The sequence below is a fragment of the Mizuhopecten yessoensis genome, unplaced genomic scaffold (genome assembly GCF_002113885.1).
Source record: "Mizuhopecten yessoensis strain PY_sf001 unplaced genomic scaffold, ASM211388v2 scaffold6443, whole genome shotgun sequence".
In the NCBI taxonomy this organism is placed as follows: Eukaryota; Metazoa; Mollusca; class Bivalvia; order Pectinida; family Pectinidae; genus Mizuhopecten; species Mizuhopecten yessoensis.
Window position 1 is genome coordinate 462422 of NW_018406552.1, and position 26066 is coordinate 488487.

Sequence of the window (26066 nt, forward strand, 5' to 3'; positions counted from 1 at the left end):
TAACAATAGATGCATGTGACGTTACTTGGATCATTAACGTATCTCAGATCTATGATTATATAGGAGTTCCTGGTTCTCCCAAATACTTATCCAGACTATTTTGAAAAGAGTTTCACAGTCGGTGCTAATACCACATTTCCGGAAGATTGTTCAATATTCTTACAATTCGCAAGGCAAAAAAGTCTTTAGGATATCTACTCTAGANTCTATTTTGAAAAGTGTTCACAGTCGGTGCTAATACCACATTTCCGGAAGATTGTTCAATATTCTTACAATTCGCAAGGCAAAAAAGTCTTTAGGATATCTACTCTAGAATATTGCGTTATTGCGGAAATCCTTTCATTGGATGTCCTCTTGTTCCCTGTCTTTGTGATTTACCTTTTCACGTGTTAAAAAAATCCGTTGCACAATTATCGTAAACATTGCTTGTAATTTTAAACACCTCAATCATGTCCCCTCTTATTCTTCTGTAGCTCAGAGTGGATATTTTGAGTTTCCTCAGTCGATCTTGACATGATAAAACCCGAAATCCGAATACATTGTATCCTCCTAACTGTGTTTTATCCACAGTGTAAACCTAAATAGAGGTCATCACACTCTTAGTCACTTATCATCAATATCTCCAGGAGATCCCATTTTATATTTTAATTGATAATGATAAATCATATTAATAATGTTTGCTCATGTATTGAAACTGTAAATGATTTATTTTAGAGTGTCAAGACATGAACAAATATTATTAAAACCAATTGGATGGCCATGTGTAGGACTTTGTAAGGTATAGGTTTTTGACAATAGAAGATACAAAGTTTAAGTTCGCTACGAAAAAGTACTTGAGTAGTTGCAAGTTGGGCAGCAATCATAGACAATTCTTTTTAAAATCGTTTTAAAAAGGGATGTATGAATATCAAATATAAGCGTATGTAGGAATCTGTACTTTTTGTGTCTGATAGATATTCTGAATTAACCATAGCAAGTCACATTCAAAAAACAAAATTCTGTAACAGTAGGTTTTTTTGCAATATGGGAATGCTCGCATTTTCGTGGTGAGTAAATTTTCGCAAGTGGAAATGTTACCGATATGACTCCATTTCCACTCGCGAAGATGTCCACATCGCGGTCAGTTTAACGAGTCATATCGGTGACATTTCCACTCGCGAAAATATCCATACCGTGGTCAGTCTAACGAGTCATTTCGGTAACATTTCCACTCGCGAAAATTTCCACACCGCAGTCAGTTTAATGAGTCATATCGGTAACATCTCCACTCGCGAAGATGTCCACACCGCGGTCAGTTTAATGAGTCATATCGGTAACATTTCCACTCGCGAATACTTCCACACCGCGGTCAGTTTAAAGAGTCATATCGGTAACATTTCCACTCGCGAAAGTGTCCACACCGCGGTTAGTTTTATGAGTCATATCGGTAACATTTCCACTCGCGAAAAGTTCCACTTCTACAGTATCCATGGGACGAACATTTTTTTCACGTCTTTTAATAAAGTGAATGCATGCATGTATAAGTATAAACAGGATTTTGTAAGTTAAATTTTGAACGTCCGTGATCATTAAAATTAAAATTGTAAAGTGTACAATCAATGTTTGACTTGAACTTGTTAAAATAAAGATATAACTTTAAAATATGAAAATATAGTACGTAGAAAATAAGAAAACGATGTGTATTACACCCCTAAATTATATGAATTTAAGAAATACATGTAAGTGGAGCACTGGTTCTTTTTAAGTTAATAATAAAGACTGAAATGTGTACATTAAAAGCAACATTTTTTTATGATGAGACAACCTATGTGTTGTTTTAATCACAATTGTCTATTCTGTTGTAATTGGTCATTGATGTTTTTAACACAATTGCAGCAATGGGATGGACAACGCTTTATATCAATGCCAAATGTCTTGTGCTATTTTATGTCCATCATATATGAAAAGGATCTGTTCGCTTATTGCAATAAGCTTGCAAAGTGAAGTACAATACAATCATTGTTCAATGTGCAGAACATCGCGCTATCCGGGCTTTTGCGCGACATTCACTCCAAGGTACCTATTGCGAATTAAAACAAGGGGCCCAGATGGCCTGTAGCGCTCACCTGTTTCTTTTGTTACATGAAACTGACATATAGGTAACTTCAGACCAAATTTGGTAACTAGAACACAAGACATGTATCTCTTAAACGGTTCTTAAGATATTATTGTTTGAAATTTAAAGTTTGAAATTTAAAACCTTTAACCCACGTTGACCTTTGACTCCGGCTTGCACTTAAAGTTGACATTTGACCTCATTAATTTACTGTAATAAAGAAAACAATTCACACAGCTGGTCTACATAACATACCCAAGTATCATGACTTTAGACAAAATGGTTCTTAAGATATTGTTGTTTGAAGTTTTTAACATATTTTACCCCTGTGACCTTGAAAGTAGGTCAAGGTCATTTAAATGGGGAAACTTTATAGCACTCCATCCCCGGTACCTACTGGCCAAATAGTATGACCCTGGGCCTTATGGAACTTGAGAAGAAGATTGTTAAAGCTTTTAACCTATGTTGACCTTCGACTTCCGACTAGCACTTAAAGTTGAGCTTTGACCTCATTACTGTAATAAACAAAAATGATTCACACAGCTGGTCTACATTACATTCCCATGTATCATGACTCTAGTCCAAGTGGTTCTTAAGATATATTTGTTTGAAATTTTCTTTCAACAAATTTTTCCCCTGTGACCTTGAAAGTAAGTCAATGTCTTTTTAATGAGGAAACTTTACAGCACTCTAATCTAGGTTCCTACTGGCCAAATATCATGACCCTAGGTTCTGTAGTTCTGCAGAAGAAGTCGTTCAAAGAAAAAGTTGACGGACGGACGACGGACGGAGGTACGGCGGACGACGCAGTACGGCATAAGCTCAAATGTCCGTTGGGGCCAGGTGAGCTAAAAAATACTAATACACTAATTAGTATTTTTGTCTCATTTGGGATAGGTATCGATGGTTCTCTGTCGGCGAGCTATTGTTGCAATGTACATATACGGAAAATGTACTTATGTTTTGTTTGGCAGATATATGGCGATGGTATCTTTTGGTTTTTGTTGGAAGATAATAGAGTGCCGTAGTATTTTATTTTTTGTGCAGTTTATAGATGTGCGGATTGTTTGTGTTAGGCAGATATATGGCGGTAGTGGCTTTTTTATTATTTGTGCAGATTTAAAGAGGTGGCACTTTAGTTTGCTTTGTTTAGCAAATATATGGTGGCTATATGCAAGCCATGATCAGTGTAATACTGCGCTTATGTAACTTGGTTTATGGACACTCGAGAATAAAGGATCCGAGATCATCCGTGCATGACGCTGCGCATCGACACTGCTGTTGTGTTTTATTAACATTCCACGTCTTCCTTCCATCAGCTCGTACCTGGTTCACGTGAAGTACAGTCTTAGTCGATTCACATCACCGCCAGCATTATGAACAGGATGCCGAAATGTCAAGGCGGACAACACCCTGTGTTTTCAGTAGGAAATTAGAACCTTTTCTTCTTTCACATCGTTATTTCGACATATCACCCGTGTGTATAAACTGTATCACAATTTTCCTCAATATTGTGAAATAGTTGGTCTATCTTTACAGATATTTATTTGATATTTACTAAACCATCGTATAATTTCCTAAGCCTTTGAAAATGCGAGGGTTATTAGCTATTTGCAATGCACAAGTACTTTCAAATATCAATAAATTCTTAGAAAGACTAGAGAAACTGAACACCATGTACAATGTATTGCTATCCGCCATGTACAATGTATTGTTATCCGCCATGTACAATGTATTGTTATCCGCCATGTACAATGTATTGTTATCCGCCATGTACAATGCATTTTCATTTCAACAAATTTTATTTCATTTAGAAAAAGGATTGAACAACAGGCATAGCCTATATTAGTTCTCTCCTAAAGGTTACAATGGGTGTATAAATATATATATAATATAGTATGTTGTTATTTTTGAAATTTCAAAGTTGATTATTTTAAGTATGAAACATAAAATGTTTAAATATGAGATATGAGGTTGGAAGTAAGGACAAAATTTAAGAGTTGTTATAATATGTGAAATAGTGTATTCACTATGTTTTCCAAACTTATATTTTTTTTAGAGTCTCGAAACCAGCATCCATGACAGGATTCCCTCCACTCATGGGATACAGACCAAAAATGTCCATATTGGCTTATCAGCCACTGGTCATCCACCCATGAGTTTTGGGGCCAGTCATGGATACTGCATTCTGATTTTCATAGTTAAGATAATTAAGAAAGAGAGAATTTGGTAGATTTTGAAGTGGATTCAAATCAATATTTTGTAACGATTTGTTAATAAGAAGGTAAATCAAGGTGTTTTTTTGTTTTTGTTTTTTTTACTAAATGAATGACAAAATTGAGTAAACAGAAAGATGCAAAATGAATTTGTCCACCATTATGAGATTGTCCTTACTTAGTAATTATTCTATCACATAAAACAACAATGCAATAATTATAATGAATGATACATAGCTTACAAAACATACAAAATATATGCCTATCAGATCAAAAGGGGGAAAGGCGGCCATAGGAAAAAGAAAGGGTGATGATGAAACACAATGTAAATAATATCAAATCAGAAATATATAATGTATTATATATGTGGAAATCTATGTGTAGCTGTGATAAACGAGGCAGTACATTCAAATATATTTACATTGGTTTGTTCATCACAATCACCACAGCCAGATAGAAGTACATCCAGAGTGTAGTGATTGTGATTAACATCAAATAATTTATCCTTGAGGGTTTAACGTGGTTCATCATACTTATTACAAATGAGAAAAAAATGATGTACTGTTTCATGGGCATTACCACAGGTACACGTTGGTGATGCAGTAAGATGATCTCTGTGTAGATCAAAATTAAGGTTACTTGAAGAATTTCCAAGTTGACAGAGTATGATGTTGTATTTTCTATCACCTGCGTTAACATAGGTAATGTTTCTACTTTTGTCTAATAACATGATGTCACTTACAGCTCTTCTTAAAAGTTTTTTAAATTGGTATAGTGATGTGATGTTAGTCAGGTCAAACCTTGCTGCAAGTTCATTATAATCTTTAAGTGAAGACGGAATAAAGCTTTTGGCATAAGTATTTGTTCTGCACACAGGAATTGTAAAGATTCTTTCATTTCTTAATAGGTATGAGTTCATATTGTTGAAAAAGGGTTCAATTAATTCAGTTAAATAAGTGGGTGCAGTTCCTGTAAGAATTTTGTATAGAAGAATAAGTCTGTGTTTTTTCCGTCTTGCAGCAAGGGTGTCCCAACCAAGTTCACAATAAATTTTATAGTGTGAGGTTCCTTTACGCAGTCCTGTAATTAATCGAGCAGCCTCTATTTGGATAGATTCAAGTAAAGTTGCCTCCTGCTGAGTACAATTATCAAAAATGATATCACCATATTCAAGTATAGGTCTAATATAAGCGATATATATAGTGATTAGTGTTTTACGACTCATTTTATATTTTACAGATTTCAATAAATTTATACGTTTATACGCTTTATTATAAATAAAGTTGATATGGTGATGCCACTTACCATCTTCAGAAAAAAATGCACCAAGATGTTTATGACTTGACACATTTGCTATAGTTTCATTTTGAAAAATGATATCAGGAGATATTATATTTCTTTTCCGACTAAAAGTTAAAGATTCCGTTTTAATAGGATTAAAATTTATGTCCCATTTCTTAGACCATATATTAACATTTTCAAGATCACTGGATAGAATATTGGGTGCATCGAGTGGAGTAGTTTGTATAACCTTAAAAAGAGATGTATCATCGGCAAATAGTAGTTTCTCGTTTGTTATACATTCAGTTATATCATTTATATAAATTAGAAATAGAAACGGACCGAGGACTGATCCCTGGAGGACACCTGCACTTACCTGTCTATAAGATGAGAAGAAGCCTTCAAACCAGGATGCCAGACACGATCGAATGCCTTGCTTACATCACAAAATATTGATCTAATTTCAAGTCCTTCATAATTGATAAACAGTAGAGTCACCAGGAATAAATCCAGACTGGTATTTTGTTAATAGTTCGAATTCCAGTAAATGATTATATAAATGCTTGAAAATGATTTTTTCTAATATTTTACTGAAATATGAAGTAATAGAAATTGGACGGTAATTTGAGACATCATTTTTATCACCTTTACCTTTTTATATAGCATTAATATTAGCCCATTTCCAAGGCAGAGGAATATAACCAGATGACATGGTTTTATTAAATAACATAGTAAGGGGAGGTTTTAGTGATGGAGAAAGAATTTTAATAACTTTCGGTATAATTTCATCCGATCCTGCAGGTTTCTTATCATTAAGTACAGTCAGTTGATCCCTCACATTCTGTTCTTGAAATAAAATGTTATTAAGTATGTTAGGAGACTCAGGAACAGGAGGCAAAGGATCAATATTGTCAGAGGATGTTGATATGGCTGTAAAATAATCAACACGACATTCAGCTTTATCAAGTGGATGAAACAAAACAGTGTTATTGTCATTAAATGGTGGAATAATGGGTGACTTGTTAATTTTCAGAATAGTTTTTGTGGTTTTCCACCATTTAGATGATGAGACATTGGGATCATTTAGAGAGTGTTCTAAATTTTGTATATATCTATCTTTAGTGGTTCGTATTAAGCTGATGGCTTCATTTCTGATGTTCCTAAAATTTGCCCAATTATCTGGATTATTGGTCTGTATTGCTTTTTTATGGATTCTATTCCTCTGTCTTAGTTTTAACCTTATCTCGTTTGACATCCATGGCTTATCATTTGGTCGGATAGTAATTTTCTTTATAGGTATACAGTCATCTATAGCTTTATTTATAGCATCAAAAAGTACAGTATTAAAACCATTTACATCTTGCTGTTCATTTTTACCTACCCAGTTTATGTTATCAATCATCTGATTCATTTTGATAACATCAGCATTATTATACAGGAGAACATTTTTTGTATATGCATGTTGTCTAAATATAGAGTAAGAAGCACTGAAGTTGATTACAGAGTGATCGCTACAGATTGGAGGAGTTACAATTACATTTTTAACAATAGTATCATTATTGGTAAGGACAATATCAATTGAGGTAGAAGAATCCTGAGTTATTCTTGTAGGATCTTTTACATAATTGTACAGATTATATTTTGTTAAAAGTCTTTTTAAACGAGAGTTTGGCTGAATATCGCTCATATTTACATAAATGTCACCAGTAATAATAATGTCAGCATTTGTTCGCCTCGAGTCATCAGTTACATTATCTAGTAAATTATCAAGCTTGTTCCAGTAATCAATACTACTGTCAGGAGGTCTATAAATACAACCTACGAGGAGTTTTATGTAATCTCTGACCATAATAATTCTAAATCAGAAATCTCGAGATCTGGTCTTCATTTCATAATGATATTGTCCTTATTATAAATTATAATGCCTCCCCCAGGACGTAGACAGCGGTCTTTTCTGAAAACTTGTTTAGAAAAGTTTTGGAGTAATAAGTCATTGTCATTTTTTACTTTTGGAACGAACTTGTTTACCAAATGTTGACTAAGGTAATTTCCTCTATGATTGCCATTGTTGTCATGCGACAAACGCCTATAAGGGAATGTCATTTGATACAGAGAAATGTGGTGTATTGCCATGGTTGTTCCTGAATATTTATAATAATTTAAATTGAGCCAAGCTGTTTCTATTTGGAATATATATCCACGTTAACGAGTTCTTGCTGTTATTGATTTATATTTACATTTCCACCACACATTCCTTTATAAGCATTATAAGAAGAAATTACGATCATAAGGCTATGAACATTTTGGTAACATTAGGCTATTCCAGGAATCTTGTTTGCAATGACGACACAGACACCTCAATATAGAAAATATTTAGTGAATAATTACTATTAACAATGTAAATATACGTACTGAACATAATTTTTAAATGTTCATGCCGCTTCTAACATTGCAAAAAAAAAGCCGTTTAATCATAAGATAGCAACGTTTTTGCCAGTAAGGTGTCTTTTAAAACATATATAGCGGAAAATATGCTTTGGAAGCAGAAAAGATTTACCCTTCCTAAAAACCTGATTTATTTCCGTGCATTTTTTTTAATTGTCTCCATGTAAATCTTTCCTTTGTTCATATTCTGCCATAGTTTCATCTACTTCAATTTGAATTAGGGTTCGTTCAAACTTCGTTTTCCTTATATTTTCCGTCATATACAACAAAAACTTATTTGAGATTTTAAATATTCAGTAGATTTAATTCTTTTTAATGTTGTTTGATAAGGAGACTATTTTACATAATATATTAATTACACTATACATAATTAAGTTATTTCATTTTAAAGCCGTATTGTCTCATACACCGTATTGGAACTTTACATATTGATACTGTGTAAAATGTGTGATACGTCATTAAAATTGTTATTATCTTTTCCTTTGATATCCATGATATTCTTGGCGGAGCATAAGAGTACTTAATTCGTTCCTGTTAAGAATTTCAGGACCTCGCTGAAGCTCATTTCATAGAGATCGTAAACGAGGATGTGTCTGAGATCCTATGTAATACAACTTTACCTTGCTCTTGTGTAGGCCATGTTAGTCATTCCGTCATAAATAAATATACTTATTCGTAAGACATATATAAATAAATATACTTATTCGTAAGACATATATAAATAAATATACTTATTCGTAAGACATATATAAATAAATATACTTATTCGTAAGAAATATATAAATAAATATACTTATTCGTAAGAAATATATAAATAAATATACTTATTCGTAATAAATAAATAAATAAATAAATTCTTATTCTTAAGAAATATATAAATAAATATCCTTATTCGTAAGAAATAGATAGATAAATATACTTATTCGTAAGACATATATAAATAAATATACTCATTCGTAAGAAATAAATAAATAAATATACTTATTCGTAAGACATATATAAATAAATATACTTATTCGTAAGAAATATATAAATAAATATATTCTTATTCGTAAGAAATATATAAATAAATATCCTTATTCGTAAGAAATATATAGATAAATATACTTATTCGTAAGACATATATAAATAAATATACTTATTCGTAAGAAATATATAAATAAATATATTCTTATTCGTAAGAAATATATAAATAAATATCCTTATTCGTAAGAAATATATAGATAAATATACTTATTCGTAAGACATATATAGATAAATATACTTATTCGTAAGAAATATATTAATAAATATACTTTTTCGTAAGACATATATAAATAAATATCCTTATTCGTAAGAAATATATAAATAAATATACTTATTCGTAAGAAATATGTAAATAAATATATTCTTATTCGTAAGAAATATATAAATAAATAGACTATTCGTAAGAAATATATAGATAAATATACTTATTCGTAAGACATATATAAATAAATAAACTTATTCGTAAGAAATATATTAATAAATATGCTTATTCGTAAGAAATATATAAATAAATATACTTATTCGTAAGAAATATATAAATAAATATATTATTATTCGTAAGAAATATATAGATAAATATCCTTATTCGTAAGAAATATATAGATAAATATACTTATTCGTAAGACATATATAAATAAATATCCTTATTCGTAAGAAATATATAAATAAATATACTTATTCGTAAGACACATATAAAGAAATATGAAATGTATACTACTTCACGGAAACGTACACTTGACATGTTGTATGTATATATATACATGTACTTTATTGTATGCAATCTTTTAAGCAAGTTATACACACCTTTGCGTTCTTAAAGGATTGGAAATATTTTTAAAACATGTACAAACTTGAAGATATATCCAACTGAAAAAACATTGATTGCATAGCATAAAGCAAATATCTCCTTATTATCTATATGATACTTAAATGGAGTTAACTGTATAGAGAACTAAACGCATTATATACACAGAGGATCGTACATGGGTGTCCAACGAGTTCAAATAATTGGATGAGCATTAATAAATTCAACATGACATGGACACGAATGTAAGATTCTATCTATGCCATAACATTCATAATAAGAATAAAAATTTCAAACACAATTATGTGCTATCAGCTTACTCAATTAGTAAATGCTTTGAAAATATTAATGACGAAATAAACGATTTAAATTCATTTATAATAACGATAAACGTATCATGTGGTAGAGTAAGTAAAAGTAGTACCTATAGCGGCGTAGGAATGTGTTAAAACAGTTTTGACCAATCACAGTATCTTTAAGTTTTATTACAAGTGTTTAATAAAAGATTTATGACATGGCCGTATGGCATAGTAAAATGGGTCAGTTATGTGATAAATAGTATTTAATTGTTGTTGTATCCGTCATTTGTATAAAGAAGTTATTATTTTTAAAATTACAGATTGCTTGTCAATATATGTGAAACTAAGGTTGTGTTCAGGCCAGATCGTGACGTTGTACGTTGGTCCTTAGAAGGTTAAATGTGAAGTTTTCCGGATTTGTTTTGTTTGTTTGTAGAAACATTGTGATATTATCTGAATTCAACATTTATACAAAGTTAAACAAACGTTGTCCCGACTTGGTATGTCAGCAAAGTCAATAAATACGTATTTTAATTTCATATCTTATCGAATAATTCATAGATAAGTTTTATTCATCCACCATCCCCCTTCGTTTTTCGCATAGCTTGGTCCGCTTTAGATTCGGTGTCTCAAAATAAATTCTGCTACGATAATTATAAGCACATTACATACTAGAATTTGTTTATTATTTATCCTCCATTTGCACAAAACAGTTATATATTTTTTTAAATCATATTATTTGATAAAATATCTGTAACTTTGTAAACGTAATTGAGTTTTAATAACAGATCAATGATCTGACGTACAATATAATGTTTGATACTGTGAAACTGCAAGATACAACTGGGTATCCTCATAAAGTATCTAGCCAGTAAAATATCGGATTAAGGACGGGTTAGCCTGGATTATGCTATTATCTGTCATATGCCCAGACCCTTCCTGATTCGAATGATCCCTCTGTAATATTTCATTTCCTTTCTTAAGAACGTTTTTAACATCCGCACCTTTTTTCTGATTCTACTTGAATAGGAAATACAATATAATTTCAAATAAACCAATGCGTGTAAGGATACTCTTGTAAATCAGGGTTTTAATTTTATGGTTTTTAATGTCCTATCAATAGCTTCAGAAGTCATTTAAAGGCGAGCCTCCGTATGTGACATGTATGAGTGCATGAATGTATGTATACTGGAGGCAGTTTATGTAGCATGGTAATGACAGATCTAGATTGGTTAACACCTCGTTTCTACAAACTGCTTTTTTCTTTCTTTTTTTCTTCTTTTTCTTTTTCATTTTCAATTTTTGTACATGACATGATACAACACATATGGTACATGATTTTTTTTAAAGCTCCTAAAGCTTAAGAGTTGTTGCTAATAGTTTTTGTTTAATTCACTATGAATAAATACTTATCAAGCATGTACCTATATACAGAGACAAAAAAGAATACACACACAAACACACACAGATACACAGAAACTTACAGTTACACACCCACACAAATTAATATATAAATAAATGACTAATAAATAAATGGTATTCGTGACATTAGGTATACAGACAAAAAGCAAATGCACACAAAAGACAAAGAACAAAACACGTGGGACAAAGCAAGGACAAGGGAAACCTAGGTCAGAAAGATGTTAAATTTAGTATCTTTTAATTTTAAAATTTGCAACCAGTGATGTATTTGTGTGTTAATCTGTATTTTATTTTTAATGTTACTTTTAGATATTAGAATTTTGTGCGCTTTTAATTCGAATTTGATATGATTTTTTTAACCATTCAGATTGAGTTCTATTTCAAGGCATTTTGATTTATATATGTATTGTTTTATCGTGAGTAATATCAAGTAACAAACTGCTAATGATAAAATCAATTAATTGCTAATTAATCATGAAAGTATTAATCTAATAGGTTTGTCTAAAACAAGCTTAAAAAAAGTCGACATTTAGTTTATGTTTGTATATACAAATACCGTATGTCTATCAATAGAGATATTAAGTATATTTTTGTATATGTAAGTATGTCTATCAATAGAGATATTAAGTATATTTGTGTAAATGTAAGTATGTCTATCAATAGAGATATTAAGTATATTTTTGTATCTGTAAATATATCTATCAATAGAAATATTAAGTATATTTTTGTATATGTAAGTATGTCTATCAATAGAGATATTAAGTACATTTTTGTATCTGTAAGTATGTCTATCAATAGAGATATTAAGTATACTTTTGTATATGTAAATATGTCTATCAATAGAGATATTAAATATATTTTTGTATATGTAAATATGTCTATCAATAGAGATATTAAGTATATTTTTGTATATGTAAATATGACTTCTCTACGTTTGCATGTGTCAACACGTCTTCCAACACGAAATGAAGTTGTTCTATCAGCTATATCAGATTAACATGTTAACACTTTTTTCATTCAGTACACGTAATTCATTGCCCCGGACAAACGTGGCTTAATAAAAGAATTGTGTCATCTCCCTTTTTGTTGGATTTGGATATGTAGTATTCATATGCGAATAGACAGGCTTTTAAAAGCCTGGTTAGCTGAACGAAAGTTAACATAAACATTTTGACTGACATATTAATAAACACATTAATAATAATAGAATTATTGCATGAAGAAAGATCAAGTTGATATCTGCAGAATAAGAACCACAACCATAACTGTAAAATTTTAGATATTTTTTCACAAATCACGGTTCCAATCTTTGCTTTCACACCTTGTTAAGCTAACCATGCTACGACCGAATGGTCCCCTGAAGGGCACATTAAGTGCTTTACACGTATTGTACCGCGTAACTCAGCTTACACGCGCTCCGGGTATAACCATTAAACCGAGCCTAGTAAGCGTAATGTCTAAAATTAGAAAAATGCAATGTCCTCGATTTTTGGAAATACGAAAGGTGCAGTGGAATTCTAGAAAGTCGATTGTGCAATAGCTGTGCGCATTCTTCCCGGAACAGAATCTGCATAAGAAGGCTACTAGTACTTATATTACTTTACTTTATTGTGCATTATATAAAGTATCTTATCCCATCCCTAGGTCGCTTAGGAACTTATAAAACATTTCACAAGCTTCTGAAATTTTTTAAATCAGCGATTTGAGAAAGAAATACAAATTACTTCATAATATTTCTGTTACAAAATATTGCCAAAATATATCGTTTTTTGAGTTTCTACTGTATCTATAAATCAGTTATGGTGTTTGTCATTAGCTATTGTTTCAAAAGTTATTAATATCTTTAATACCTTCTTAAATATTTTTACTTTTATGATTCGGATCTGAAATCATACAATACGTTTTTTATTCTGTTGATTTTTTTTATTACATACTTACTAATATACGTTTTTAAATACGACTCAATTGCTCTAACCCATATCAGCCCTCGCCGTATCACACCCCAAAACCCGTATCAGCCCGCAAAACCCATATCACACCCTTTTGGAAAATAATTCGTTTTTCAATATTTCAAAAATAAAAATAACTCATAAGATAGTAGTTTTTATAAGTAAGTATGTAATAAACAGAATAAAACACGCCTTTTTCGATATCACATCCAGTATCAACCCTCGCCCAATATCGGGCCGAGTATTGCAGTCTCGGGTTGATACTGGGTGTGATATGGAAAAAGGCATGTATTATTCTCTATATATCGGGTATGGCGTTTTCCGCTATTTTTCTATCAGCTAATACGATTTTATATGAATTCATGTGATTTACGTCAGTTGTTGTGGTTTCCCCAAAGAGTATTAAATATCAGTTTAACTGTTTGTATTTAGTTTTGATATCGGTTAGTGTGTTTTGATAAACACTATTGTGTAATTATTATTTTTTTAGAAAGTTACTTTGATTTTATTCTGTTCGTGTATTAATTGTGGTGGTTTCCGATAAAAGTAATATTGTTATTATTTTATATCAAGATATGCTTCTGTTCTTCCATGTTATCCACTTTGCTTTAGCATTAGACATTTTTTTTCTGTTTTGATATGGAATATAGTGTTATCATTCTGTTTTGACATGGAATATATTGTTATCATTCCGTTCTGACATGGAATATAGTGTTATCATTCTGTTTTGTCATGGAATATAGTGTTATCATTCTGTTTTGGCATGGAATATAGTGTTATCATTCTGTTTTGACATGGTATATATTGTTATCATTCTGTTTTGACATGGAATATGTTGCTATCATTCTGTTTTGACATGGAATATAGTGTTGTCATTCTGTTTTGACATGGAATATAGTGTTGTCATTCTGTTTTGACATGGAATATAGTGTTGTCATTCTGTTTTGACATGGAATATAGTGTTGTCATTCTGTTTTGACATGGAATATAGTGTTATCATTATGTTTTGACATGGAATATATTGTTATCATTCGGTTTTGACATGGAATATAGTGTTATCATTATGTTTTGACATGGAATATATTGTTATCATTCCGTTCTGACATGGAATATAGTGTTATCATTCTGTTTTGTCATGGAATATAGTGTTATCATTCTGTTTTGGCATGTAATATAGTGTTATCATTCTGTTTTGACATGGTATATATTGTTATCATTCTGTTTTGACATGGAATTTATTGCTATCATTCTGTGTTGACATGGAATATAGTGTTATCATTCTGGTTTGACATGGAATATAGTGTTATCATTCTGTTTTGACAGGGAATATAGTGTTATCATTCTGTTTTGACATGGAATATAGTGTTATCATGCTGTTTTGACATGGAATATAGTGTTATCATTATGTTTTGACATGGAATATATTGTTATCATTCTGTTTTTACATGGAATATAGTGTTATCATTCTGTTTTGACAGGGAATATAGTGTTATCATTCTGTTTTGACATGGAATGTAGTGTTATCATTGTGTTTTGACATGGAATATATTGTTATCATTCTGTTTTGACATGGAATATGTTGCTATCATTCTGTTTTGACATGGAATATAGTGTTATCATGCTGTTTTGACATGGAATATAGTGTTATCATTATGTTTTTACATGGAATATAGTGTTATCATTCTGTTTTGTCATGGAATATAGTGTTATCATTCTGTTTTGACATGGTATATATTGTTATCATTCTGTTTTGACATGGAATTTATTGCTATCATTCTGTGTTGACATGGAATATAGTGTTATCATTCTGGTTTGACATGGAATATAGTGTTATCATTCTGTTTTGTCATGGAATATAGTGTTATCATTCTGTTTTGACAGGGAATATAGTGTTATCATTCTGTTTTGACATGGTATATATTGTTATCATTCTGTTTTGACATGGAATTTATTGCTATCATTCTGTGTTGACATGGAATATAGTGTTATCATTCTGGTTTGACATGGAATATAGTGTTATCATTCTGTTTTGACATGGAATATAGTGTTGTCATTCTGTTTTCAAAATACATCATTGGATTTGTATCTATGTATACTGATTTGTGCTTTGATTGTGTTTATAATGAATGTTAATCGGGGTTTTTAATTTATTAAATATTATTTTGTTGTGTTTTTAGTCTGTTGCATATTCTTATTCCAAAACGTGACGTGTCTTATGATATTTAAGAACTATAAAACATCACCGACTTGGTGTGTTTTGCTGTTTGAACAGAGTCGACACAATTTGATCCTGAAATCCTTATTTAATCACAAGTCTGTTACGACCGAAACAAATGGGGGCATATTCAGGCAAGCTGCAATGTCTTAGCATTCAGATAATATAGTAACTACATTTTGTCGAATGTGTTTAGTTTACCATTGATAAAAGGATTATCTGAAATAAAATACCATATACCTACTGTATGAATGGGATACCTGAAATTTAGATGAACACCGTTTTGATGGTATTTAGCTCAATATGGACCTATTTGCATTATCTATACACAAATTGTTCATCTCTGATTTTGGAATATATATTTCATAATAGAAAGAATTACTATCCTAAGTAGTCGATTTTAATAAGAATATAACATTTATATTTTCAGCTTTCGATTTATTCACAGATCAGTATGTTACAATGTAATACTTAACTTTTACGTAAATCAAATTGAATTGAAATTGTGTATGCGACTTAAGTCATTTTTTATGTCATGACCTCATCCTAAACGCACACTTTTCTGGGAAAATGGTTTCGTCTGTCTTGCCTCGGTGTTGAGCAATACCAATATAAAACGTTTAAGTAAATAATCTTTAATTTAGGATTGTCACGTGCCATCAATAAAGCAGAGTATCCTACACAAATTAAAAGAAAAAAGTACAAGTTTTTAAATGCAGCTCAGAATTTTCATGCATCGCTAACTTTATAATTTTATTTTAGAAAATTGTTACAACTCTTTTCATACATCACTAACTTTATAATTTTATTTTAGAAAATTGTTACAACTCTGAGCTGAAGTTCCAGCTGCTGGATACACCTACCAGCGTTTGTTACACATCAGTGAACTAGCAATCAAATCGTGTGGTACTCAGTAGCAGAATGCCACATGTTATCGTCAGGACCATTTTAATTGACATAAAAAATGCCTGTGAAAACACAGTATCATACATTTTATAATGAATTAATTTAATAAGTTGTGTTGCTGACAAATCTTTTTCTTTTTCAGCTTTGAATTTGGTATTGTGGATGAGGATCAGCTAGATCTACTGGAAGAATAGTTCAATGAATGTAGAATGTAACTTTTACATCATTAAAATATTTAAGTTCTAATTTAATGTTCATTTTTCCTTATATTTGTTGCGAAAAAGCCGTCGCGCACTATGACCCTCTTTTTATTTTCAAAAGGGGGTCATCACCCTGTTTTAGAGTATCAGGGGTTGGCAGGTATGACTACTGTGAATATCAGGGGTTGGCAGGTATGACTACTGTGAATATCAGGGGTTGGCAGGTATGACTACTGTGAATATCAGGGGTTGGCAGGTATGACTACTGTGAATAGTTTTTAAAGAGATATCTTTAGCATATCTGGTGTACAGAAAAGTTTAACGGATTGCTTATTATCAATGTAAGTCTTTTCAAAATATGGACAATGGTTCTAAATTACCAGTAATGAGTTAAAAATGAAATCATGCTTAAATAAGCACAAATCCAAATGCCATTTTCCTCCTTGAAAACTATTTTTACTTAAAATTGTGTTTTCCATGTATGATTTTGCGAAAGAAAAACATAAGATACATGGCTTCTGCAATAATAGGGTGCAGGTCACACGTTGACTTGGGGAATATTGTATTGGTATAGACAGGGAATATTGTATTGGTATAGACAATCTGTGTGAAGGTGCATTGTCCCTAGTCTGACAAGTAAGGCCTACCGAAAGAAGTCTGACATTAATATGGATAAAGAATGTATGGTTCTATATTCGAACTCTATCTCGGAAAATACATTTTGCAAGTGTTTGATCATAAAGGCTTTTTTGTCACTCTCTGGCAGAAAATATATGTTTATGATTTTGCCTTTGAAGTCAATGGACGTGGCTTAAAAAGGGGAAAACATCTCGCAAAGGAATGGCCAGCGCTGAAAGCTAACCCTACTCTGACTGCGACCTTCTTGTAACAATATGCCAATGGGTACATGTAACTATACCTTACTACGAGCCGAGTGTTTGAGAAGCTTTTGTCAGCATAACTCAACATTATAAAGGAAACCTTACAATCAACTCACCAGCAGATAGGTAACAGATCCTATCTATACGAGGTTTTCGTTAGCAAACAGGTTGAGTGCACAGGTACGAGTTCATAAAATATCAGGCGAATCTAAAACATTTATCGTTGGAAAAACCAGAACTTGAGTCATACTCATGAATATTCATATAAAATACTGTTGACATTGAAGTTACCTTGGGGCCAAACTCATTCGGATTCGAAAAAGTACCGTATAAATGAAAACCAGTACATTGTGACAAAACATCGGGGCCAAAGTCATCAAGAGTATTGATTCAAATAGGTTCCGCATAAATGAACAACATTGAAACAAAACATTGGGAAAATGTTCATTTTTGTCTATATCATTTTTATGTTCCAGGTACATATAGTTCATAATTGACCAAAAAAACCGGAAATATGACGTACTAGACCGATTCATAATGGGACGAGGCCGGAGAACTATAGAGTGATTTTGTCTCATTAAGGAACTTTTTTAAATACAAATTTCGATTTTAACTAGTAATCATCTAAGACATTTCTACCGATCCCCTTAAGATCTCAGGGGACCACCATGTGATGGTAATGACCCTATGAATAAACGATACTCTAGCTTGAGTTGCGACACTTATTGGATAGAACCCATTCCCCATTTAGGCCGCTCGAATTTCCTTTTATAACACTTATGATTTAGTTTCTTTTCCATTCATCAACCATCATTACCAAATTGCATAATTCATTCAGTGAATTATAACAAATTATATTAAGGATATGCCCCTTTTGAAATACACCTCTATTTTAAAGATAAGAAACATGTTGAGTTATGATCAATTGATACCATAGAGGTTCGGGGAAAGAAAAGAAATGTTGTATCACAATAAATTCTTTCCTGAGAGGCTACTGATGTGTTATCCTGAGAGGCTACTGATGTGTTATCCTGAGGGGCTACTGATGTGTTATCCTGAGAGGCTACTGATGTTTTATCCTATGAGGCCACTGATGTGTTATCTTGAGAGGCCACTGGTGTGTTATCCCGAGAAGCCACTGGTGTGTTATCCCGAGAAGCTACTGATGTGTTATCCTGAGAGGCCACTGATGTGTTATCCTGAGAGGCCACTGGTGTGTTATCCTGAGAGGCCACTGATGTGTTATCCTGAGAGGCCACTGATGTGTTATCCCGAGAAGCCACTGGTGTTTTATCCCGAGAAGCTACTGATGTGCTATCCTGAGATGCCACTGATGTGTTATCCTGAGAGGCCACTAATGTGTTATCCTGAGAGGCCACTGATGTGTTATCTTGAGAGGCCACTGGTGTGTTATCCCGAGAAGCCACTGGTGTGTTATTCCGAGAAGATACTGATGTGCTATCCTGAGAGGCCACTGATGTCTTATCCTGAGAGGCTACTGATGTGTTATCCTGAGAGGCCACTGATGTGTTATCCTGAGAGGCCATTGAGGTGTTATCCTGAGAGGCCACTGATGTGTTATCCTGAGAGGTCACTGATGTGTTATCATGAGAGGCCACTGATGTGTTATCCTGAGAGGCCACTGGTGTGTTATCCCGAGAAGCCAATCGTGTGTTATCCCGAGAAGCTACAGATGTGTTATCCTGAGAGGCCACTGATGTGTTATCCTGAGAGGCCATTGATGTCTTATCCTGAGAGGCTACTAATGTGTTATCCTATGATGCTACTAATGTGTTATCCTGAGAGGCCACTGATGGGTTATCCTGATAGGCCACTGATGTGTTATCCTGAGAGGCCACTGATGTGTTATCCCGAGAAGCCACTGGTGTGTAATCCCGAGAATCTACTGATGTGTCATCCTGAGAGGCCACTGATGTGTTATCCTGAGAGGCCATTGATGTCTTATCCTGAGAGGCTACTAATGTGTTATCCTATGATGCTACTAATGTGTTATCCTGAGAGGCTACTGATGTGTTATCCTGAGAGGCTACTGATGTTTAATCCTGAGAGGCCACTGATGTGTTATCCTGAGAGGCCACTGATGTGTAATCCTGAGAGGCCACTGGTGTGTTATCCTGAGAGGCCACTGATGTGCGGCCTCCTGCAGAACCGTCTACTTTATGCGATGTCTTCTGCTTAGGGGACCTTGACACCAAAACTGATCTGCTACATCCATTGCAACACTTAATGTCTATGTCTTGAATTTCATATTACTTTCCGGGGGCGTCTCCCTATCCCTTCTTCCAGTGACCTTAGCTTTTAAAAGGACGTAAACACCGAACAACCAAACAAACATAATTAATTGATTACTCATTCAAAAGATGTATATAACCTAATAAAAAATGATGCTAAGATAATTGCATTTAATTGTTTTTAATAAATAAAAAAAACGCAACCGTGGTAAAGGTTACTGCTCAATTCGTATTGTCTTCCATTTTGTTTGGTGTTTCCTCAGTTTCCTGTGGTTGTCTTTCCCTTTTGTTTTACTGCCTCCTGAGATACTATTGTCTCTTTTTAATGTCATTTCAGAACCTGTCGCCTTTCCTTTTGTTTTGGTCCCTCCTTATTTTTGTTTTTGACTTTCCTTTTATTTTGATAACTCCTCGATTCTTGTTGTCCCTCCTAATAGTTTGGCATCTCATGGGGTCCTGTTGTTGTCTCTTCGTATTGGTGATGTCAAACAGTATATTCTGTTTCACTTCAGTAATATTAGCAAATGATATTTGAACACCTTATCTAGAAGCATATTCCGTCTTTGCGTATTGCAGAGTTATCTTCTCTTGGGAGCAGGTATTGATTGTTACGTTACTTGTTTGTGAGAGTAACGTCATCAATTTTTGAGAAAACGACGTAATTTTCTCGCACAAACCAATGACGTAACAATCAATACCCGCTCCCAAGAGAAGATAACTCTGCAATAAGCAAAGACGGAATAAGTCTATACAAATACAATGGCAATGTTTACTGTATATTTTGATATATTATAGATAAGATAAGGCAGTGTTTATAGTAAAAAGTTGCAAAACTATATATACTTTGGTAATGTTTACTGTATATTATGATATATTATAGACATGATAAGGCAGTGTTTATAGTTAATTTTTTTATTTCCATGTATACTATGATTATATTCACTATAATTTAAAAAAAAAACCTCCTATTTTTGTGACTGATCTTGATTGGCATGTTCAAAAAGACTTATTCTATGTAAAAGAACAACAATACCAATATATCTATTGTTGTGATAGCGATATATCCATTGTTGTGCTAGCGATATTTCTGTTGTTGTGATAGCGATATTTCTGTTGTTGTGATAGCGATATATCCATTGTTGTGATAGCAATATATCTATTGTTGTAATAGCGATAAATCTATTGTTGTAATAGCGATATATCCATTGTTGTGATAGCGATATATCCATTGTTGTGATAGCGATATATCCATTGTAGTGATAGCAATATTTCTGTTGTTGTGATAGCGATATTTCTGTTGTTGTGATAGCGATATATCTATTGTTGTAATAGCGATATATCTATTTTTATAATAGCGATATATCTATTGTTGTAATAGCGATATATCTATTTTTATAATAGCGATATATCTATTGTTGTAATAGCGATATATCCATTGTTGTAATAGCGATATATCTATTTTTATAATAGCGATATATCTATTGTTGTAATAGCGATATATCTATTTTTATAATAGCGATATATCTATTTTTATAATAGCGATATATCCATTGTTGTGATAGCGATATATCCATTGTTGTGATAGCGATATATCCATTGTTTATGGAACAAAAAACAACAAGAGAAAACCGCCCCAAACCTATAAATCTATGACCTGTAAACACCATAGGTAGGTGAAACAGTGATGTTTCTATTATGGTAGAAAATGTTCACGAACGGAAAGGCTTATCGCGTATAGATTTGTGTATGCAATCCCTGCTAGTCATGCATGTTGTAGGTCAATATTGAGGAAAGCGGCTGAAATAGAAAAGTCTATAGTGTCCTTGATTTCAAGGAAATCAACAAAAATGTTATTTACCTAGAACTCAATCATGCTCACAATTTTATCCTCAAAACATTTAATTATTGCCATTTATTCAAAAGCAAGCACTTTTATCATGGTTGACTATGAATCTGTACATCGTATTTCCACAAGAATGATTATATATCCCTCATTAAGTCACAACATATATCATCAAAACATTGGTAAATGAGTCCTCCATGTTTTGTTGGCTAACATAATTATTCACATGTATAGCTAATACGACATATTACATAAAATGAAGGCGTCGTAATGTCTTTGGTATGCAAGCGATGTAAGTGTGTATTGTTGCCATTTATATTACAAGTAACCATTGTGCTTCTCCTAGACTGTTTGAACAGGTCTGGTAGGTTTAACAAGGTTACCCCGTTCTAAAAGCAGACTAAATGTTTCTCAATAGCTTTCTTAACAAGCTCTAAATATACACGTGTCGGCTTCACCCAACGATTTCCTTAACAAGGTTCCCTCGTTCTGAAAGTAGCAAATATATTTCTCGATTGCACACGTGTCGGACTCATCTAACGAATTTCTTAACAAGCTACCCACGTTCTAGTGGCAGCATACATATTTATTAAATACACATGTGTCCGCTTCAATCAAAGACTTTTTTAATTAAGCATATACTGACAAAATATGTATGTCCCGTGGGAAAAATTGATCCTGTGTGCATAATTCATGAATACATATATAACGTTTCGCTGTTCGTCTACCTATGTACAGGTATAATACATCGCCATGCTTATCACACGTACACACATCAATTACTAAAGATCATATTACGCGTTAAGCTGCGGTCTTGATAATTTGTATCACATGTGAAATAGGAAGTATTGAAGAGAATATGTATTTTCGCTGGTATCGAACAGCCACCCCAACTCTGTTGTCTGATGCTCTGCCTTTGAGTAAAAGTTATAATCCCTGTAGCAGAAGCAAATTGCTTTACTTCTTATATATTATATTTTCAGGTGTACAGACACAATAACGAAGCGGGCAAGAAATTCCGCTTATAGAATATAGAATATAAAATATAATTTAAAAAAAAACACGAATGCATTTTAAACAGTAAATTTAATGTATTGTATGCATGCGCGATCTCTGGAATTCGTGCCTTGTAATTGGAACTTTTGTCTGGTGGCAGCCAGGGAGACTATTTTTGTCCCTTTTTGTTGTTGGAATGCAGATACGGGAACGATAGTTCACAAGCCTTATGACCAATTCAGAAACCTGAGCCTAGTTTATTTCCTTTTAATGTTCCATGGTAGCTCAGGTTTCAGGAAGCTCCAATGATACACTTGAGTTTGTATTTCTTGCTTTATGTAAACTCCTATTCAATGTCGGATGGATATGTTTACTCCATTAGGCCATGTTTGAACTTTCTTTTATTTTAATACCCTTATGCGTGTTTGAAACCAGACTTGTCCCCTGTCAGATATATTTTCAAAACCTGTTATTGTCATATGCGTCTATGAACACAACACTGAGTATCAAAATGTTTTATTACAATCTCTGAGTCTATAGAAACACATTATTATCTACGAAATGCATAATGAATCTTACTTTAGGCCATGCAGTACGATGTTCTGTATTTCATACTGTGACAATACAAAATGTTTTAATATAACATTAACCAGACTCTCATTGTTTCTCTGTAACTCATCGGTTGGTGTCTCCTGATACGGTCTACGAATCAAAACAATGATGAGTTCCGAATATTTTTGCGTCTGTTTACTCTATGGTAACGTGACGTCATTATTTTGTCCTCTGCGTCATAAAAGCCCGCCATTGTTGTTTGATTCAATCAAGATTTCGAGAAGAAGATTTTAAAATGTGGAACTGATGAGTATTGTTTTGTAGAAAAAATATATATGCATATAAAGAACAAAAATGTAATATTGTAATACAATTGAGTTGGAAAAATGTCCTCTTTCATTGTGCGAATGTACATAATTCGCTCTAGTTAACTTAATTCTTTGTGAAATATCAGCATACACGCATTACAAACATATATGTATGGCATTGTCTATTTATAGATTTTTATATTATCATCTCTTTGGATCATTGACTCGAACAAAACATGATATTAATATCGATTTTGAAAACAAGACCATTTACACAGGTCGATAATCAGTCGCAAGGGATAGTATGTAGCCAGATATTACCCATAAACGCATGGAGTTATTAGACCAAAACAAACCACAACATCTCTACATAATGCACAGTCTCAACAAAGCTCAAGGTAAAAATAATACATGAACAGAGCGTCAGCTTACAATAATTCATGTACCACAGCCGCAATACAGCTATCGGGGCAAATTATAACACATGTCAGCACAGTGTCAGCTCACAATGATTTCATGTACCACAGCCTCACTACAGCTAACGGGGCAAATTATAACACGTGTCAGCACAGTGTCAGCTCACAATCACTTCTTCATGTACCATACCCATAAACGCATGGAGTTATTAGACCAAAACAAACCACAACATCTCTACATAATGCACAGTCTCAACAAAGGTCAAGGTAAAAATAATACATGAACAGAGCGTCAGCTTACAATAATGCATGTACCACAGCCGCAATACAGCTATCGGGGCAAATTATAACACATGTCAGCACAGTGTCAGCTCTCAATGACTTCATGTACCACAGCCTCAATACAGATAACGAGGCAAATTATAATACATGTCAGCACAGTGTCAGCTCACAATCACTTCTTCATGTACCATAGCCTCAATACAGCTATCGGGAAAAATTATAACACATGTCAGCACAGTGTCAGCTCACAATGACTACATGTACCACAGCCTCAATACAGATAACGGGGCAAATTATAATACATGTCAGCACAGTGTCAGCTCACAATGACTTCATGTCCCACAGCCTCAATACAGCTATCGGGGCAAATTATAACACATTTCAGCACAGTGTCAGCTCACAATGACTTCATGTCCCACAGCCTCAATACAGCTATCGGGGCAAATTATAACACATTTCAGCACAGTGTCAGCTCACAATGACTTCATGTCCCACAGCCTCAATACAGCTATCGGGGCAAATTATAACACATGTCAGCACAGTGTGATCTCAAAATGACTTCATGTACCACAGCCTCAATACAGATAACGAGGCAAATTATAATACATGTCAGCACAGTGTCAGCTCACAATCACTTCTGCATGTACCATAGCCTCAATACAGCTATCGGGGAAAATTATAACACATGTCAGCACAGTGTCAGCTCACAATGACTTCTTCATGTACCACAGCCTCAATACAGCTATCGAGGAAAATTATAACACATGTCAGCACAGTGTCAGCTCTCAATGACTTCATGTACCACAGCCTCAATACAGAAAACGGGGCAAGTTATAATACATGTCAGCACAATGTCAGCTCACAATGACTTCATGTACCGCAGCCTCAATACAGCTATCGGGGCAAATTATAACACATGTGAGCACAGTGTCAGCTCACAATGACTTCATGTACAACAGCCTCAATACAGATAACGGGGCAAATTATAATACATGTCAGCACAATGTCAGCTCACAATGACTTCATGTACCGCCGCCTCAATACAGCTATCGGGGCAAATTATAACACATGTGAGCACAGTGTCAGCTCACAATGACTTCATGTACAACAGCCTCAATACAGATAACGGGGCAAATTATAATCCATGTCAGCACAATGTCAGCTCACAATGACTTCATGTACCGCCGCCTCAATACAGCTATCGGGGCAAATTATAACACATGTCAGCACAGTGTGATCTCAAAATGACTTCATGTACCACAGCCTCAATACAGCTATCGGGGAAAATTATAACACATGTCAGCACAGTGTCAGCTCACAATCCTTTTGTACACATATAGATAATAGATATTACTGATCGTTTTGTTAAACCACGGACTTAATCTAATTCCGTGGTCAAACCTAAAACAACTGTATTGTATAATGAGTGTGGTTTACAGTTTGTTTATCATGGTTTGTTTGTTTTATCCCTGACTAAAGGTATTTGTGTATCATTTTTACCTGTAGTTACAGTAGTGTATGATGGAACTGTAATACTGTTTATTATACCTTTGTAATACTATATGGTATGCTGAGTATGATAGTCACTATTATGCCACTGTATGGTGTGGTAAACTATCTATAATACATGTATCATGTAGTGTGAGTAATATATATGTGTAATGCTGTAATATTATT

The 26066-nt window shown here is 33.2% G+C and overlaps 1 protein-coding gene and 1 long non-coding RNA gene across 2 annotated transcripts; one reads left to right on the forward strand and one right to left on the reverse strand.

Moving 5' to 3' along the window:
• Positions 1 to 2896: 2896 nt before the first annotated feature.
• LOC110452164 lies at positions 2897 to 16910 on the forward strand. Its single transcript, XR_002463146.1, has 2 exons — positions 2897 to 3519; positions 16802 to 16910. It is a non-coding gene; the product is annotated as an uncharacterized LOC110452164 (long non-coding RNA).
• Positions 16911 to 18819: 1909 nt separating this feature from the next.
• LOC110452140 (ice nucleation protein InaU-like) lies at positions 18820 to 19479 on the reverse strand. Its single transcript, XM_021500498.1, has one exon. It carries the CDS (start codon positions 19477 to 19479, stop codon positions 18820 to 18822), a length of 660 nt encoding a protein of 219 aa, XP_021356173.1.
• Between the last annotated feature and the right edge of the window lie 6587 nt (positions 19480 to 26066).